We start from the raw sequence: 15,994 nt of genomic DNA, 5'->3' as shown, positions 1-15,994 counted from the left end.
TGGCGGTGCCATGGCCGTGGCAAGGTCGAGCTTGGAAGGAGCTTTAGAAGGTGCACCTTCTGTGACGTGGCTCGACGAAGAAGGAGAAGAGGCTGCAATGTTGCCCTGTCATCCGGATAAAGCGCCAGCCGCGTCGCGGCGAGGAAGGCGCGGGCATCCGGATACGGTGGCTCCAAAAAACGAGCTGCTCAAAGCGCAAGTCGCCAGCGCCGAATCGTCGTCGTCAATGGAGCCGATGGCCGTCGTCCAAGCCCTCCTCTCGCCCCGCTCCATGTCCAACCCCGTGAGCCCGACGACGAGGCCGCCTGCGCGGTCGCGCCGCAACAGCGTCGAGGCCGAGCCCAAGCGGTACGTCGCCGTACGAGCGTCGACCGCCTCTCGACTTTTTGTTGCTGTAGGAAGTTTACGAGCTTTCCCCTGCCTAACGCAAGCAGCGACAAGGTACCTGCTTCGTATAGGGTCCTTCGTGGGCTCATGTACGCGTCTAGGCCGGGATGCAGCTGCCGCCGCCCGAGGCGAATCCACGTACGACCCGAGATCGCATCTTGCGTGTCGCTGTCGATCGTCGTTGATCGTGACCCTTCTCTTAGTCTTTGGCGACCGCGCGTCGCTGATGACGCCGCCGACGCGCGACCGGACGTTCTGGATGCCCGACAATGTCTGCAAGGTATGCCTGCGCGCTGCGACGATCACGATGCGACTCAAGTAGGTCTGTCGTGAGTGTGGCGAAGCGTTCAACCTTTTCAAGCGCCGCCATCACTGCCGCCTTTGCGGCCTCATCTACTGCCACGCGTGTAGTCCGCACTCGATTGACGGCTCGGAGCACGGGTACCCGAACCAGAATATCCGTATCTGCAAACGCTGCTTCAAGACGCTCGACCCGTCGACTGGCGTTGAAATGAGCGGCTACGATCTCGACCCCGCGTCGCCGACGTCGCCGCTCATGCCCATGAGCCACACAGTCTTCGACTACGACACGCACAACGGCACAACGTTCAACACGCTCGTGTCGGACGCCATCAGCGACGATGTTCCGGCCTCAACCGCAGTCGTCGCGCCGACGTCGACCGTGCCAAGCTTTCGCCGTCGGCCGAGCATGGAGCTGCGCGGTGCACTGGCGATCCTCCAGCGCCAGGACACGCCGCTGACGCCCATGCCACCGATCGGCGAAGATGCAGGCGCCTCATCGCTATTGGAGCGGCACCAGGTGCCCCTCCTCTCCTGAGCTAGAGTCTTCGACTGACTCGAGGCGTAGGACGTGGCAGCGAGCCAGCTCCAAGCACTGCTGCTGCAGCGCATGCAAGCCATTCCGCTGCCGGCGCTCGACCGCCAGCTGCTGCTCAACGACATCAACCAGCACATTTCGTCGACGACCAAGCGGTTTGTCGAGATGCCATACTTTCGCACGCACCTCGGCTTCAACCACCAGGACCTCCTTACCGTCAAAACGATCGCGGGCGGCGAGAGCTACAGCTGCGGCCTCGTGCAAGGCGTCGTGTGCCACAAGAACGTGAGCCACAAGAAGGCAGCGAAGGTCCTCGAGTCGCCGCGCGTGCTTGTTTTGCGCGATGGCATAGTCTTTGGCCACGCGACCGAGCGCCTTAGCTCGCTCGACACGCTTCTCGACCAGGAAAAGACGTACATGAAGCTCATCGTTGAGAAGATCACGCGCATGCAGCCGCACATTGTGTTTACAGGCCAGAGCGTTTCGCGGCTGGCGCAGGACCTCCTCGCTGAAAGCAACATTGCGCTCGTCCTCAACGTCAAGCCCGAGCTCCTCGCGCGCATTGCGCGGCACACGAAAGCGACCATCGTCCCGAGTACCGAGAACCTCGTCGCCGAAGACATTAGCGTCCTCGGACGCGCGTGCACTTCGTTCCACGTCGAGACGTACCTCGTGCAAGACCAGGTCTGGCCCTGAGTCTCCCCCGTTGTTGACATGCCATTAACATCGTCGTAGGAAAAACCAAGCCGGAAGCGCGAGTCGTACATTTACCTCGAAGGCTCCGAGGTCGAGGCCGGCGGCACGATCGTGTTTCAAGGCCCTGATAAAGGCGTCCTGCGGCAGCTCAAGGCGCTCTGGGTCGACGTCGCTGCGATGGCGTACGACCTCTCGCTCCAAGCATATGTACTCAACGACCTCATGTACCCGGTGGTCCCTGTCTCGAAAAGCCCCACCTTGCATGCTGTGAAAGGCATGGTCAAGCAGGTCGACGTACCAAACCGCCCCAAGTACGTTCCGTGCGCGTCGCCGACCGAGTTTGCGCTCGACTACTACTCGCCGCTGGACAAAGCCCTTGGCGCATACCTTTTTCAGGACTGCATTGCGCCCAGCACCAAGTGCCAAGTCGCGACTTGCCGCGTCCCGCTCATCGACCATATCCAAACGTACTCGTGCGGCAACGGGACCGTCTTGGTCGCGGTCGAGAACCTGCCGGAGAAGGAGCGGCTCCAGATCTCCGCGGTGGTCGACGAGGCCAAGCCCGAGATTTCGTTTTGGCGCTACTGCCGCGAATGCGCCAAGGTCGTGACGCCGTTTGTGATGCTGTCGCCGATGGCGCTTCAGTTTTCGTTTGGCCGATTTCTCGAAATCATCTTTAGCGTCAAGGGCATGATGCAGTCGCACGAGACAAGCGAGTGCGCCCACGATGGCCAGTCCAACCATTTACTCTACTTCAACTGTGGCCGCCACGCGATCCGCGTCGAGTACAAAGAAGAGCGACCGTGGTATGTGCAGCACGACAACTGCGTCCCATTCGACCCAATGTGGTACCTTGGCCTGCAGCAGTCGCTGGCACAAGAGCTTCTCACGCCGGTCGCGGACTTCATCGTGCTCATTCTCAATGAGATCCACGACCTGCCGACGAGCCGCGGGGCCATGTGTCTCGAGCTCCGCGTCGAGACAGCCAAGAAGGAGCTCATCGCGCAGCTCCGGCAGCTCATGGCCCACGGTGAGTTTTCGTCAACCGCCGACAACGACGACGAAGACTCGATTGTACACCGTTCGTGATGTGGACACATTGTCTGATGCACGTCTAGGTGGACGCCAACACCTTGCGCCGGACCTTTTACCATCTTGCGTCCGAGTGGGTTGCCGCGTTGCAAAAGCTACAGCACGTCGACGAGGTCCCATTGCGCATCCTCACCAACGAGCTCGGGGCTGGCAGCGCGCCGAGCAGCACCGTGCCCTCGCCCACGACGACGACAGCGTCGCCAACGATCCTCGACGTGGCCAAAGTCGAAGCCGAAGCGATTGTCGAGGCGCTACTCGAGGCGCCGCTGCCGCTTTCGTTGCCGCCACCGACAACGTGGAAGTCGACGCTGGGCAGTATTTTGCTCCGGAGCACAGCCAACAGTCCGCGCCATAGCAACCATCCGCTGGAGCTGCCCGAGCTCGTGACCGCGGGGGCGCCGATGCTGCCGCCGGGCGCCCACGGCCGCGTCATTGGCGTCTATGAGGATCTGCGGTTTTCGTTTGCAGCATACGCGCTCAACTCGGTCGAGTACGAGACGGAGCTCGCGGCGCTCAAGTTGCACGACCTCCACAACGTCTCGACCGAGCAGCTCTTGCGGTCCAAGACGGACACGAGTCTCAAACTCAAATTTGCGTCCACGCCCGAGATGGAGTTTACGTGCGTCGTGCACTATGCGATTCAGGTACGCACATTGTCATGCCAAGCTGTTGGCCATCGTATGTCCTCTAGTTTGAAGCGCTCCGGAGCCTCTTTTACGGCCGCCACGCCGACTACCTCGCGTCGATCGCGTCGTGCGCGACATGGCAAACCAAGGGCGGCAAGTCGGGTGCTAGCTTCTTCCGCACCCAGGACAAGCGCTTCGTCATCAAGTACATCTCCCAGACCGAGCTCCAGGTACGTTTGCTGCATGTCCACGTGATACGACCTATGGCGTGCTAGTGCTTTCTCGCATCGGCGGTCGCGTACTGCGAGCACATTGCGCGTGTGTACTACGACAGCGTCCCGAGCGTCCTCTCCAAGATTGTCGGCGTCTACTCGGTCACCAAGGCCAAATGGACCGAGCACATTGTCGTGATGGAAAACATCTTTGGCGGCGTCGACGTGGCGCCCGTCTTTGACCTCAAGGGCACGACACGCAACCGGTATGCGCCACCGAGCTCGTCGGTCCTCCTCGACGGCAACCTCCTCGTGCAGACCCAAGGACTACCGTGCCCGCTGCACCCGCGGGCGTACGAGAAGCTGGTCGAGGCCATCAAGCACGACGTGGCGTTCCTGAGCGACAACAACATCATCGACTACTCGCTTGTGATTGGGTACGTGCCGGACGTCGACTTGTCCCATGACGCGTCGGTCGTCGGCAACGAAAACGTGCACATTGGCAAGAGCAACCGCGTCCTCCTGGTCGGTATCATCGACTACCTCCGGCACTATGACTTTATCAAGCGCATGGAGAGCGTCGGAAAGAGCGTCACGATGATCGCGGGCCAGGACGCGCCCACGATCGTCGAGCCAAAGATGTACGCCAAGCGGTTTGCGGATGCGCTCTCGCTGCAGTACTTTATGCCTGTCCCAAGTCCCTCTGCGAGCACTTAGTTCTTATAGCTATAAATCAAACGGATTATCTCATGTCTTAGGGGTGGTCCTTCTTGAGCGAGTACCACGTGAGCTCTTTGGCCTTGGTGAGACGCAGCACGATCTTGTCGTCCTTCTTCTTGAGCGTCGCGTTCATAATGTCCTCGTACAAGGTCTTGATCTTGAAGACGAGGTCGGCGCCCGTCGCGTCCAGGCCGCGGATGCGCACGTCAATGGAGCGCGCGGCCCACTCGAGCACAATGTTGTCATCGGCAATGGCACCAATGCCGGCGAGGTCGACGTAGACGGTGACTGCCTTCTTGCCGTCCGCCCAGGCGTACGCCGTGATGGCCTTGTCCTTGGAGATCGGCGCCGGCGCCTCGGAGGTGGCAAGGAGGCGCGGCTCGCACTGGCCGTCCCATGCGTGGACTTCAACGTCGTGGCGCTTCTTGTGCGCATAGTAGTAAGCGTTCGTGCCCTTCTCGCGGATGTTGGACTCCAAAGCCGAGGGTGCCATCTCCGAGCTCATGATGCAGGAGTGTGTCTTCTAGAGGCAGATGATTAGTGACCGCTGACAAGGTCGACGTCGTCGGCGGCGGCAGCGAAGGCAGCGCGCGAGGACGTCGAGTGGGCTCCCATACCACACGTGGTCGAATCGAATGTGTCCAAGTGCAAAGTCGCAACCGGACCCGTGGACTGGAATATCCGGATAATTCAATTTCTAGAAATTTCTCAATTGCCTCCATTGAGATGTCCGATCGTTGAGGAGTGGCGCAAGACAGGTCGAGTGCACGGGCAGAGACGCTTCGTGTTGACGTCCGCTGCAATATGCGTCGCTTCAAGCCAGCGCAGACGTAGCGCGACCAGCGTTCTAGGTCAACGATGCGTGGCCCGCAACAGCCGCGCAACCCGAGCAGCTGAAACTCAAAGCAAGCGAGGTGGGTCGCATGCGGCAAGTGCGACTAGTGGCCTTCGTCAAACCAAATAAGTCTTGAAGGGCCTATTAGACTTATTTGGTTTGACGAAGGAAGTGCCTACAATGTAGGCTCTTCAACAGTGCAGCAACATGGCAGCCGTCTTCTCCACGGTCGTCTTCCAAGACCGCACAAGATGCATTTTGAGTTGGATTTGAGTTTAGTGCGAAATATCCGGCGGCCGGATACCGACAGGGGACGGCAATGCACACGATGACGCCGTACTGCTTCCCGCCGGCCGCGTTCGAGGCCGAGGCCTTCCGCCCGCTCGAGTTCCTCGAAGAATGCCAGAGCCGCCATCCGATCGCCCAGGTGCATCGCGACCTGGAGGCCTTCAAGCGCTCGCTAGAGAACCAGGTAGACCATGCGTCGATGCTCTGGCGACGTCTGCATGCTTGCGTAGCTGGTGGCCATCATCGACAAGGACTATGCCGAGTTTCTCCAGCTCTCGACCAAGCTCAAGGGCGTCAACAGCGCCGTGTCGTCGCTGCGCGAACCGCTGCTCGTCATCATGGATCGCGTTCTCGCTGTGCAGGCCGCCGCTGCCGATCTCGTGGACAAGGCCAACGCACAGATGCGCGATCTGCAGCAGCTCGAGCAAACAAAAGAAGACCTGGGCCTTACGATCACGTACGTCCGGTAGCTTTGACATGGACAGCGTCCTACCTACGTCTAGACTCTGCGAGAAGCTCGATCTCGTCGAAAGCCTTTTGCACGTCGCCACCGTCGACGACACGGCGTCGTCATCCGAAAACGACAGCGAATTGGAAGACGACGTGTACATTGCAATGCAACGCGACGACCAAGCGCAAGTACTCGAGCGCGTGGCCAAACTCACCGTCGAGCTCCAGTACCAGATCGCGCTCGGCGCCGACGTGCCGTCCGTTCAAGTACCTTTTGCTTCGCCTAGAGCCTCTTACCATAGTGTCGTAGGCCGAAGAGCCGCGCATGTCGGCCATTGAGCGCGTGCTGCGCGAGAAGCTCGAGGTTCGTTCGTCGCTATCGAATCGTCGATGAGGCCGATGCATTTGGATTACGTAGGCAGAGCTCGCGACCGAGATTGTACCCGACACATTCTACGCGCGCGACCACGTCATCAACGTCACCAACGTCAACCGGCTCTTGCGCGCTTACGTGGCGCTTCAGGAGACGGCGGTGCCCGAAGACATGGTCGGGCGCCTCCTCGTCCAGCCCTTTTTGGATTTGACGATGACGCGTGCGCGCTTGGATGGCCGCAGTCGCGGGTCGTGCGAGGGCCTTGGCGGCATCTACACAGCGATTCTCGAGTTTGTCACCAAGACGCTCGGTGGCGTCCTCGCGCTGCCTGTCTGCCAAGGGCCGACCAAGAATTGTGTGGACCTTCTCACGCAGTCGGTGCGATCAACTATTGCAGAGGTATTGACGGCTGATGGACGCTTGCGCAGGTGTGGAAGCCCGTGTTTGCCACGCTCTGCGAAAAGCTGCCCGAGATCTTCATCGCGTACAACCCCGACCGCATGTACCACGTACTATAATCGTCTTTCGGATGACCCATGTAGTCTAAGCGGTGTGGACTAGAACTATAGCGTGTCCACAAGCTTTGTACAGTCGCTCGAAGCGCTATGTGCCTCGGAATATGCGCGGACGCGGCTTCGGCTCAGCGTCACGCCGTTCGACGCCAAGTGGAACTTGGACGTGTACTACCAGCTGCGGCACTCGGAGCTGACGCAGGCGCTGTCGACGAGCTTGGGGCAGCGGCCGGCCGACGCGACGTATCTCCAAGAGACGATCGAAGACATAGTGTTTCCATCGACCAAGCAAGTGGCACTCTTGACGCGCAAGTGCTTTTGCGATGGCGTCCTATTACACGCACAAACCCCCCAATTTGCGCGCCTCTGCCTCGAACTCCTGGCCGCGTTTGTCCAGTACTGGCAACCGCCGCTGGCAACCGCACAGAGCCTCGCTGTCGAGAAGGCCAGCGGCATCTTTGGCACCGTCAACCACAGCTGCGTGGCGTCGGGCGACGATGTCTTTGCATTTGGCAACGACGTGCATCGACTGCAAACTCTGGTGGACTTCGTCCTACGTTTGATTTGAATCATGATGGATTATGTATAGATCGCATCGGAGCTGAAGTCAGAGCTACGCCGTCGACTGGCGCACGCTCTTCCCTCCGACGAGGCGGGCGCGATGGCCACCTCACTGCTCGCACAGGTACCACCTTTTTGCATCAGAAACGCTATGTTCATGGCTTGGCTTGTAGTCGCTACAGGACGTTGCCGCGCTCGAAGTGATCTGCTGGGACATTGCCGCCAACCTCGTGACGGACGACTGCATGAAGGTGCTCCCGGCCGTTCGGTACGTGCGCCTGCATGGTCCAATCGCCTATGTTGTTGCACTAGTACCATCAAGGGCCAGTACCAGATGACCAACAAACCCATGCCGTCGACGCCGTCGTTGTACGTGCCGACGATCGTCAAGCCGCTCGAAAGTTTCTTGGCAAAATGGGGGACCCCGCTGCGCAACGAGAGCGGGTTTGCCCAGCGCGTGCTCTTCGCAACGTGCACCACGTATGCGTCGCTGGCGACCGAGCTGCTCAAGTCGGCGGCCGAGCTCGAAGAGTCGCTGAAAAGCCGCAAGCTGCAGCGGGCCTCTGTAAGCCGTTCAGCATTCTGCACATGTCTTCTCATCATTCGGCCTAGACGGCAACGACCTTGGATGGTGTGTCTGACACGGACAAGATGCGGCGCCAGGTCGAGCTCGACATGCTTGAATTTGGATGGTGCGCACTCGATACATTGATACATTTCGGCAAAACAGCACATTGAACTGAAATGCGTTGGTAGGTTGGCACGCGCACTGCACGTCGAGATGGACGAGTGCGAGGCTTACACGGCCCTTCTGCGGCATGTAGAAAGCACGTAGACTCTGGCTTTGCGCCGTACGACCACCGAGTTCCGAGACGCTGGATACAGGAAACGTCAAATACACTGTTTCATCCCTTCTCTGTCGCACAACACGAAGCTCTCGACATGGCGGAACTCGTACTACCAGAGTCACGACCACTGTTGAAGTTGTTGTTGTTGTTGTCGCCAGGCCCCGCAATGTCGCTAGCTCGGTCTCGAGCGCGGCACGTTGCGTGAGCTCGGGCTCTTGTGCAGCCCGGACTGGACGCTCGTCTGGCTCGTCCGCGATTTGTGTGTCGTCACTGGCGCCGCTGTGGCGAGGCGACGCATGCGCCACCACTTGATGGCCAAAGTCAAAGCCTCGGGGCGCGCGTGGCGCTGGCGGCGAGGCTGGCGCTTCTCGCGGTGGGCATGCTTGTCGGGTTGCGGTCGTTTGGCGAATGCAAACTCGACGATCACAATACATTATTCGGATGAGATTTAAACTGGCCAATCAAAACCAGCATCAAATCAAGAAACGACCAATCACGGGCCGGCCAACATCGATTCCAGCCAATCCAATGGCGCGGGATCCTTCCGGATACAGAACGAGGAGCATCACTACGTGGCGCCATGTCCCGCGTGCACTTCGCGAGCGTTGGCCCCCGAGTCCTCACAGCAGCAGCAGAACGTATATCAAATGGCTGCTGCCAGGCTACGATCCGACGACCTTGCCCCGTCTTTTCTTAATGAGGCGGCCCAACGTGGGCCCTTGCAACGAGTTACCCGTGCTGGTCCACCATCACCAGGGTATTTGGAAGCCCTTCGACCATGCGAATAGCTAGCACTGTGCGTCCGTCAACTCCACACGTGACATTTCGGGATCTCGGCGCCGACGCAAAATGTATCTGCGACAGAATAGCACATTAATTACTCCTCCCTCGACGCTGCGTCGTCGACGTCGATCACGAGTGGTCGCAGCGGCTCGGGGCTTCCCAGCTACCCCACGATGAGATCGCACATTCTAGACGCAAAGTACCTGGCGCTGGATCTCGCGGAGCGATTTGAGTAGAAACTCGCGGTGCTTTCGCGACGTCGTGTGCTCGTCTTCGCTGGGCGCGACGCTCGGAAACGACGGTGGCTTCTTCGCCTTGGCCCGTGTCTTCTTCTCGAACGCACTGCTCATGTCGTCGCCGCCCACGAGCTTTTGCACGACCGCATACGGATTCCGCTTTGGGGCTTTGAGACTGCCCAAGGCCAAATTTGTCTTGAGCGCATCGAGCCGCGACGCGCTCTCGACCATGTGCTGCAGGGGGCGATGAAAGGCCTCCGAGTTGAGGTGCGACGCCGTGAGGTCCGTGAAGAAAGCATCCTCCTTCTTGACGAGCGAATGCGCGAGGACGTTGGGGTTGGGCACCATTCCGGGCACCTGCTTCCACTCGTCGGGCATGTACGGCACCTTACTTGCCTCCTCACGCTTGACGTCGATCGGGAGGTTGCGCTCCATCTCGCTCAGCATCGTATGGTTGATGCGCGCGGGCAGCGTCGGCGGGTCCGTGAACGGGTACTGCGTCTTGACCGGCATCTTGAGCGCGGGCTTTGTTTTCGTGGGCTTTGGCAGCCACGCGTCGTCCGATGGCTTTGTACTCGCCTCGAAGCGCGCTTTGAGCGGTGGGACAAGCCGTTTGGGGCGCAAAATCGCTGGCGCGTGCTCCCGCACCGTGTTGGCTTCGAGCGCTGACGTACTAAAGTCGGCGTACACGAGGTAGCATTTTTCGCAGACGGGCGCCGTCTTGTAGAGAAAGACGGGGTCGGTCGCAAACCGTACAAAGTCTGGAACTGTCAAGTGCGGATGGAGGTACTGCAGCACGGGTGGGATCGTCACGTCTACCTCTCGGACGGGGCCGCTCCCGACGTCCATGTCTTCGAGAATTCCAAAGCCGACGCCGCCCGCGGCCGCAATTACCGCGTCGTCCGGTGGCCATAGGACGACCGAGGCCCTGGAGGCGCGGAGGTGCGTGAGCAACTGTCGAAAGTGCTCGATCACCGCCTTGTAGCTGGCGTGGAGCAAGTAAATCTCGTCAATGGATCTGGCGCAGCTGGTGCACTTGGCGAGGACCGCATTCTTCTTGGTCGGTTTCCCGTCCGGCATGGCGCTCAGGTGGACGAACGCCGGGACTTGGGCGTCGGACGTAATGTTGATCGGACGATGCTCGCCATGCGAGAGCCGAATCGAGGACGACCAAAGCAGCCAGACGCGGTCGTCCGCATCGGTCTTGAGGTGCAGGACCATGCGCGAGATGCGGTATTTGTGGAAAGAGACTTCCATGACATGATCGACAACTTGTTCGCACAGGTACTGGATGTCGCCGGGCAGAATCGAGCCGCGCACGGGATCTGCATATGCACAGTATTGTCATTCTCAGCCGTTTGCACGATTTGATTGAAGGTGTACCAGGGTTGCTGTAGGCGTCGGCGCCGTCGAACGTCACGGCGCGCTCGTAGATACCATAGCGCGTGTCGTGGAGCTTGCGCACGTTCGTCTTGCGCTCCAGGAGACACATCTTGGGCGTCCAGACGGCGCGGATCATAGCTACATGCAAGCTAGCACGTTGATACAAACTTGATACTTACAGTTGGACGCGCCCTTGGAAACGATGAAGCGCTGTAGGACGCCGTTGTGTACTTTGGGTCGGTTGTACAAAAAATCCTCTGCGTCGCATTGAGCACAATATGTCGTTCAGGACGCGGACGTACTGAGGCCTTCGACGTTGAGGTACTCGATCGTCGGGCAATCTATGCCCAAAGAGGATGCAAGCACGGCGAGCGAAGCACATGTACCGTTCTCCATGTAGATGTAGTAGGCAACAATGTCAATTCCGCAGAGCTTGCGGCAAAACTCCTTCTCAATCTGGACATTGGCCAGCGACGTCTTGGCCTTCTTCTTGACCTTGCCCGACTTGGACGTGAAGTACCAGTACGCCGGCTGCGTGAACTTGTAGATGATCGTATCCGGGATCAAGAGCGACGGGCCGCCGCCAAACTCGTCCTTGCACCAGAGGTAGTAGAAGAGGTTCTCGACGAGCCCGTCGCCGTCGAGCGCCCAATTGGCCTCGTGCTCCATATCCGGCCTTTCCCACTTTGCACTTGAAACGACCAGATCTTTTTTGTATCTTTGCGATGGGCAACTCGGTCTGCGGCTGCGGCCGCGTCCCGCCGCCGAGCGACGACGCCATGGATGCGCTCTTCGCGCCGAGTCCGCGCAAGGAGTACGTGCCGCCGTCGACGTCGACGATGACGCGCACGCTGCTCAAGGTGCCACCGCCGACCAAGCCGGCGCGCCCAGCCTCGGCCAAAGTCAAAGACACAACGCCCGCCAAGCCAAAAGCGAGCACCAAGCTTGTGGAAGTCAAGGAGGAAGAGGCGCCGGCGCCACGACAGCACGCAGCCAGCGACCCGACGCCGACACACCACCCTTCTTCGCATCACCATCACCACCACCACACGCCGCATCCGCCCCCAGAAAAAGACCCCGGCAATGCGCTTGCGATCCGTCTCCTGGAAGAAGAGGATATCCTGTCCAGCACCAGCTTGGAGCGCGATGGCAGTGCGACCAGCCACGACGACTCGTCCAAGTCGCTCGAGTCGACCGCGTCCACCGCAAGCCTCGTGTCACCGCGCGACACCTTGTCGCCGACCACTTCCGACAATAGCTCGCACGGCAACAGCCGCAAGTCCAAGAAGAAAGCCAAGTACGGGCGCGCCAACTACCGCGCGGGCTCAAGCAAGGGCCCGCGCCACCACGCGTCAACCTAAGATCTACGACGTACACGTGTTGTGCAAATGAAATCAAAATTGGTGTTGTACTCTTATGCCTACTCTACGTCAGCCAATTTTTGCAACGTCTTTACGGGATGCTCTTGATGTACTGGAGGAGCTGGTTCTCGGTGAGACTGCCGTCGAGGCCGCCCATCATGCTCGCCGCGCTGTCGACGACAAACTTGAACTGCGGCTCGTCGCACTCGTAGCCGCCAACGCCGTACGGTGCGTTTTTGGGCGTGAAGATGAGCCCCTCGACGTCGTGCGTGATGCGTGGAATGAAGTTGCGCAAGACATGCTCGGCCTTCTCGAGTCGAAAGTGGTCCTTCATGCGCACACGGAACGGCTCGGCCTCCAAGTCGAGGTGCTTGTCCTACAAGGGTATTTAGCTGCAGATAAGACGAAGAAGACAGCGTACACTCTTGCGCGGCAAAATGATCTCGTTCTGGAGACACTGCAGCCGCTTCTCGAGCTTGCCTTTCCAAACCGGCGTGTTCTCCCACGCGATTATGTCGTACGCGAGGTAGCGCGGTACGACAATGTCGCCGTCTTGATCTTGGACGAGGACACCGTCGAGGAGCGTCATGTCCGTATTCTCATGCTACGTAGCAGCGTCGCCTCTTGCGCGCAGAATGGCAGATATATGTACCAACGCACGCTTCCGGGGCAGCTTGACGTTGACCTTGGTGAATGTCATGCGTCGCGACACGAGGTAGACACCGTCTTTGAGCCCGAGGAGGAGGCACCGCGTCCTACACGGTAATTTTTGAGTTTGAGATTCGAGAGGATGGCCTACCCGCGGGCCCGCCACGTCACGAGGTACGACTTGGTGAGCGACCCCGGCTTGTCGAGCGCGGGGTCGCGAATGTGAATCTTTGTCAGCGACATGGTCTACGTGGTCACGACAGTTGGACGAAGCGGAGAATGAGAGGCGATCGACGCACCTCGCTGCCGGGAAACCCTTCGACACCTGTGAGCTGCTGCACGACTCCGAGGAGGCGCTCGTGCTCCTTCGAGTCTTCGGGCACAGGCGTGCCAAACGGGAACGGCTCGACGTCGTCTTCCCACGTGCGGATCTTGCGCTTCTTGGTCTTGGCGACCTCGACGGGCGCCGGCGGCGGTACATACGGGGGCGGCGCGAACGGCGGCGGCGCAAAGGCTTTCGGCCGGTGCACGGGGGTAGACGTTGCGATGGCAGGGGCAGCAGCGACGATTGGCTTGGCCGATGGTGCGGGCGCGGCCGACCGCACAAAGGGCGTCGCCTTGTCGTCGTCTGTGAGCATTTCGCTGCCGATCGTCAAGGACGGGTCGACGGGGGCGGCGGACGTGTCCCACGACGGCGGCGCCGGCACGGACAAGCGCGACTCGGGCGCCTTGAGCATCGAGTAGTAGCGTCGGTAGAGCGCCTAATGCGGACATGCAACCCTAGAACGCCATCATGGTCGTTCAGTACCTGAAGGCATGGCACCGAGTAGATGCCAGGCGCATTCGACTTCTTATACAAGTCGATCGCTTCAAGGAGATGCATGTTGCCATGCTCGACAAGGTAGCTACATGTGTTTGAATCATCCTGTATGGACATATCTCGGCGTACCTCACGATGAGAAAGCCCGCGACGTTGTAGCCGGCGCCGCCAAAGACGGCCACGTGTGTGTCGGGCTCGTTGGCGCCGACGTGCTTCTGCACCGCGTCGCAGAAGGCCTTGACGATGGCCTTGGGTGGCACGTCATCGTCTTCAAACGGCGGGAGCTTGACGCACTGCACGTCCCAGTCGTCCCATTCTCTACATGACGAAAAGGTGGTGACGTGGCAAGCACATGCAGCGACAACACCGTACCGAGCTTCGTGGTAGTAGCAGCCATTGCCCGACGCGTCAATGACCGTCGTGACGTTGATGCGGTCGCCACGCGCGCTCTTTTGGATGAGGCCCTCCATGAGATCGCTCGGGCTGCCGCCCGCAAACGACTCGTCGTAATGGATTTCGTAGAGCGGCGCCAACGGCGCGCGCACGGGCAGGAGGTTCTTCACGACGGCGCCGAACATGGGCGTCTTCTGCCACGCCGTCCACTCGGTCGGCGACCACGGCAGCAGCTTGCGCCCGCTCGAGGCTTTGGCCCGCGTCTGCTGCTTGAGCAGCGCCTGGATGCGCTCGATGGGGACCGCCATTCGCCCGAATTTGTTCTTTCGCCTCGCATCTTGGTTGGATATAGGTTTTCGCGCATTTGATTGGTAGAAAAGGAGGCTATTTCCACCGATTTGCACCAATCGAACAGGGTTGTCACGCTTCGCGCGCCAGATTGCTGTTTGAACGCAAGCCGAGAAGGAGGAGGAGGTGCGGACGACGTGGCGGTGGCCGAGCAAACTGCGAACCCGCTTCGACGCATGGACGTCCCACGCTCACCTAGGTCCTCCTTTTTCGTCGTCGGGCGGCAGACGGGACAGACGTACGCTCGGCGTACCATCGGGTCAGCACATGGTTGGATGGCACTGGCATTTTGCCATCTCCGCCACGTACGATAGGCGGTGAAGCGCTTCTCGAAGCTCTAACCTTGTTGACATGACAGCAATGACTACGTTGTCTTCTTTCATAAGGACCCTGGGGCGGCTCGAGCGGCATGCAGTGTGATTGTGATGCACATTGGAATAAGATCTGGTTTGTGGTTCATGCGCCAGATCTTAGAGTGGTCCTACGGCCACCTATGTTGCATCGGTCGAGAAAGCGCATGCGATGGGTGCTGCGAGCTGCAGCAAGAGTGCCGCCACTCCCTCCCATGGGCTTGGCCGCCGAGGGTTGTGATGGCACGTCGTACCTCTCGCTCGCGCAGCTGCAATGGACGCTTTGTGGTGGAGGTCATCTAATGGCTGGTGACAGCACGCATAGCTGGACTCGGAACGGTATGTCGTCGCTTCGCTGCTCCCGCCATCGAGTCTACGAGCTCGTATTGTGGACTTGCTACTCGGACTCATGGTGCCTCTGGCCGTTGCTCTCTTGAGATCCCACCGAATGACGGCAGCGCGAGCTCCATCGGGGGCAACAGCACCATGGACCAAGCCATCTCAACCAAGTACGTTGATTTTGGATATCAGATGTTCAGGAGACTCACGTCCCTATTCGGCGTCGTCGGTTAGGGTTAATAAACCCTATCCCTATAACCACAAAAGCGGACTTTGCGTGCGTAGGAGAGCACCCACCGGCGCGTTGAGTACGTGGGAACGACAAAGTACCCGAGCGTCGCCCAAGGGTTCGTGCATTCAAAGGTGCCACTACACGCAGAGGCGTGCAACGATGCACCACACCGTGGGTGAGGTCGAGAGGCACGCAGCGGCGACGTCGCGCTCGTCGACTGGGTCCAAGAGACCCTGCGGTAGCCGCAGAGTATATTCTACAGCTTGGGTGGTGCTATCAACCAAATTTGTCGCGCCAAGTCACATCCAAAGGTTTGTACGAGACGAGGTGTCGCCGAAAGCAGTTGACGACGACCAAATCAATCCATTGTGCGATACAAGATCCCATGTCCACAGACTGCAAAATAGGACTAGACACGAATAGTAGTACACGGGCCGACTCCTCTTTGATTCATTGTACGGTATTGACCATCGGCAAAGCAAAACCTGCAAGTGTGATGCCACTGTCAAGGCTTTGCGATAGCGACCTCGTGTGAATCGACGTGGGCGATGGCAAATGCGAGATGCACAGAAAGGCAGACTTTTACACGATGGTATTTACATATTTTCGCGCATTTGGCCACCATGGCATACGATCGACCTACGCAACGCCGGCGCGGCGCGG

General features: G+C 59.5%; 6 protein-coding genes across 6 annotated transcripts; 3 read left to right on the top strand and 3 right to left on the bottom strand.

Moving 5' to 3' along the window:
* Positions 1–226: 226 nt before the first annotated feature.
* On the top strand, positions 227–4,568 carry SDRG_02043 (hypothetical protein; the record flags this gene model as incomplete). The annotated part of the gene is made up of 10 exons (XM_008607603.1): positions 227–348; positions 399–441; positions 489–525; positions 591–667; positions 710–1,207; positions 1,256–1,909; positions 1,961–2,995; positions 3,040–3,657; positions 3,705–3,869; positions 3,915–4,568. The coding sequence occupies 10 exons, from the start codon at positions 227–229 to the stop codon at positions 4,566–4,568; spliced, it is 3,903 nt and encodes a 1,300-aa protein (XP_008605825.1).
* On the bottom strand, positions 4,435–5,212 carry SDRG_02042 (hypothetical protein). Its single transcript, XM_008607602.1, has 2 exons — positions 5,189–5,212; positions 4,435–5,094 (listed from the first exon to the last, which is right to left on the bottom strand). Exon 2 carries the CDS (start codon positions 5,074–5,076, stop codon positions 4,606–4,608), a length of 471 nt encoding a protein of 156 aa, XP_008605824.1. The 5' UTR covers positions 5,077–5,094; positions 5,189–5,212; the 3' UTR covers positions 4,435–4,605.
* A 484-nt stretch (positions 5,213–5,696) lies between these two features.
* Positions 5,697–8,512, top strand: SDRG_02041 (hypothetical protein). The gene is made up of 12 exons (XM_008607601.1): positions 5,697–5,878; positions 5,925–6,151; positions 6,198–6,411; positions 6,455–6,508; positions 6,563–6,895; positions 6,946–7,026; positions 7,079–7,570; positions 7,619–7,714; positions 7,764–7,858; positions 7,903–8,155; positions 8,203–8,282; positions 8,347–8,512. Exons 1-12 carry the CDS (start codon positions 5,726–5,728, stop codon positions 8,423–8,425), a joined length of 2,157 nt encoding a protein of 718 aa, XP_008605823.1. The 5' UTR covers positions 5,697–5,725; the 3' UTR covers positions 8,426–8,512.
* A 751-nt stretch (positions 8,513–9,263) lies between these two features.
* On the bottom strand, positions 9,264–11,542 carry SDRG_02040 (hypothetical protein). The gene is made up of 6 exons (XM_008607600.1): positions 11,227–11,542; positions 11,143–11,181; positions 11,020–11,097; positions 10,841–10,978; positions 9,425–10,782; positions 9,264–9,384 (listed from the first exon to the last, which is right to left on the bottom strand). The coding sequence occupies exons 1-6, from the start codon at positions 11,507–11,509 to the stop codon at positions 9,316–9,318; spliced, it is 1,965 nt and encodes a 654-aa protein (XP_008605822.1). The 5' UTR covers positions 11,510–11,542; the 3' UTR covers positions 9,264–9,315.
* Positions 11,532–12,263, top strand: SDRG_02039 (hypothetical protein). Its single transcript, XM_008607599.1, has one exon. It carries the CDS (start codon positions 11,566–11,568, stop codon positions 12,199–12,201), a length of 636 nt encoding a protein of 211 aa, XP_008605821.1. The 5' UTR covers positions 11,532–11,565; the 3' UTR covers positions 12,202–12,263.
* SDRG_02038 (hypothetical protein) lies at positions 12,214–14,392 on the bottom strand. The gene is made up of 8 exons (XM_008607598.1): positions 14,042–14,392; positions 13,799–13,987; positions 13,658–13,754; positions 13,149–13,610; positions 13,001–13,095; positions 12,854–12,956; positions 12,623–12,805; positions 12,214–12,577 (listed from the first exon to the last, which is right to left on the bottom strand). The coding sequence occupies exons 1-8, from the start codon at positions 14,368–14,370 to the stop codon at positions 12,293–12,295; spliced, it is 1,743 nt and encodes a 580-aa protein (XP_008605820.1). The 5' UTR covers positions 14,371–14,392; the 3' UTR covers positions 12,214–12,292.
* Between the last annotated feature and the right edge of the window lie 1,602 nt (positions 14,393–15,994).

The sequence above is a fragment of the Saprolegnia diclina genome (genome assembly GCF_000281045.1).
Source record: "Saprolegnia diclina VS20 unplaced genomic scaffold supercont1.4, whole genome shotgun sequence".
In the NCBI taxonomy this organism is placed as follows: Eukaryota; Oomycota; class Saprolegniomycetes; order Saprolegniales; family Saprolegniaceae; genus Saprolegnia; species Saprolegnia diclina.
The sequence above is the reverse complement of the archived record's forward strand: the minus strand, read 5'-3'. Positions and strand labels throughout refer to the sequence as shown.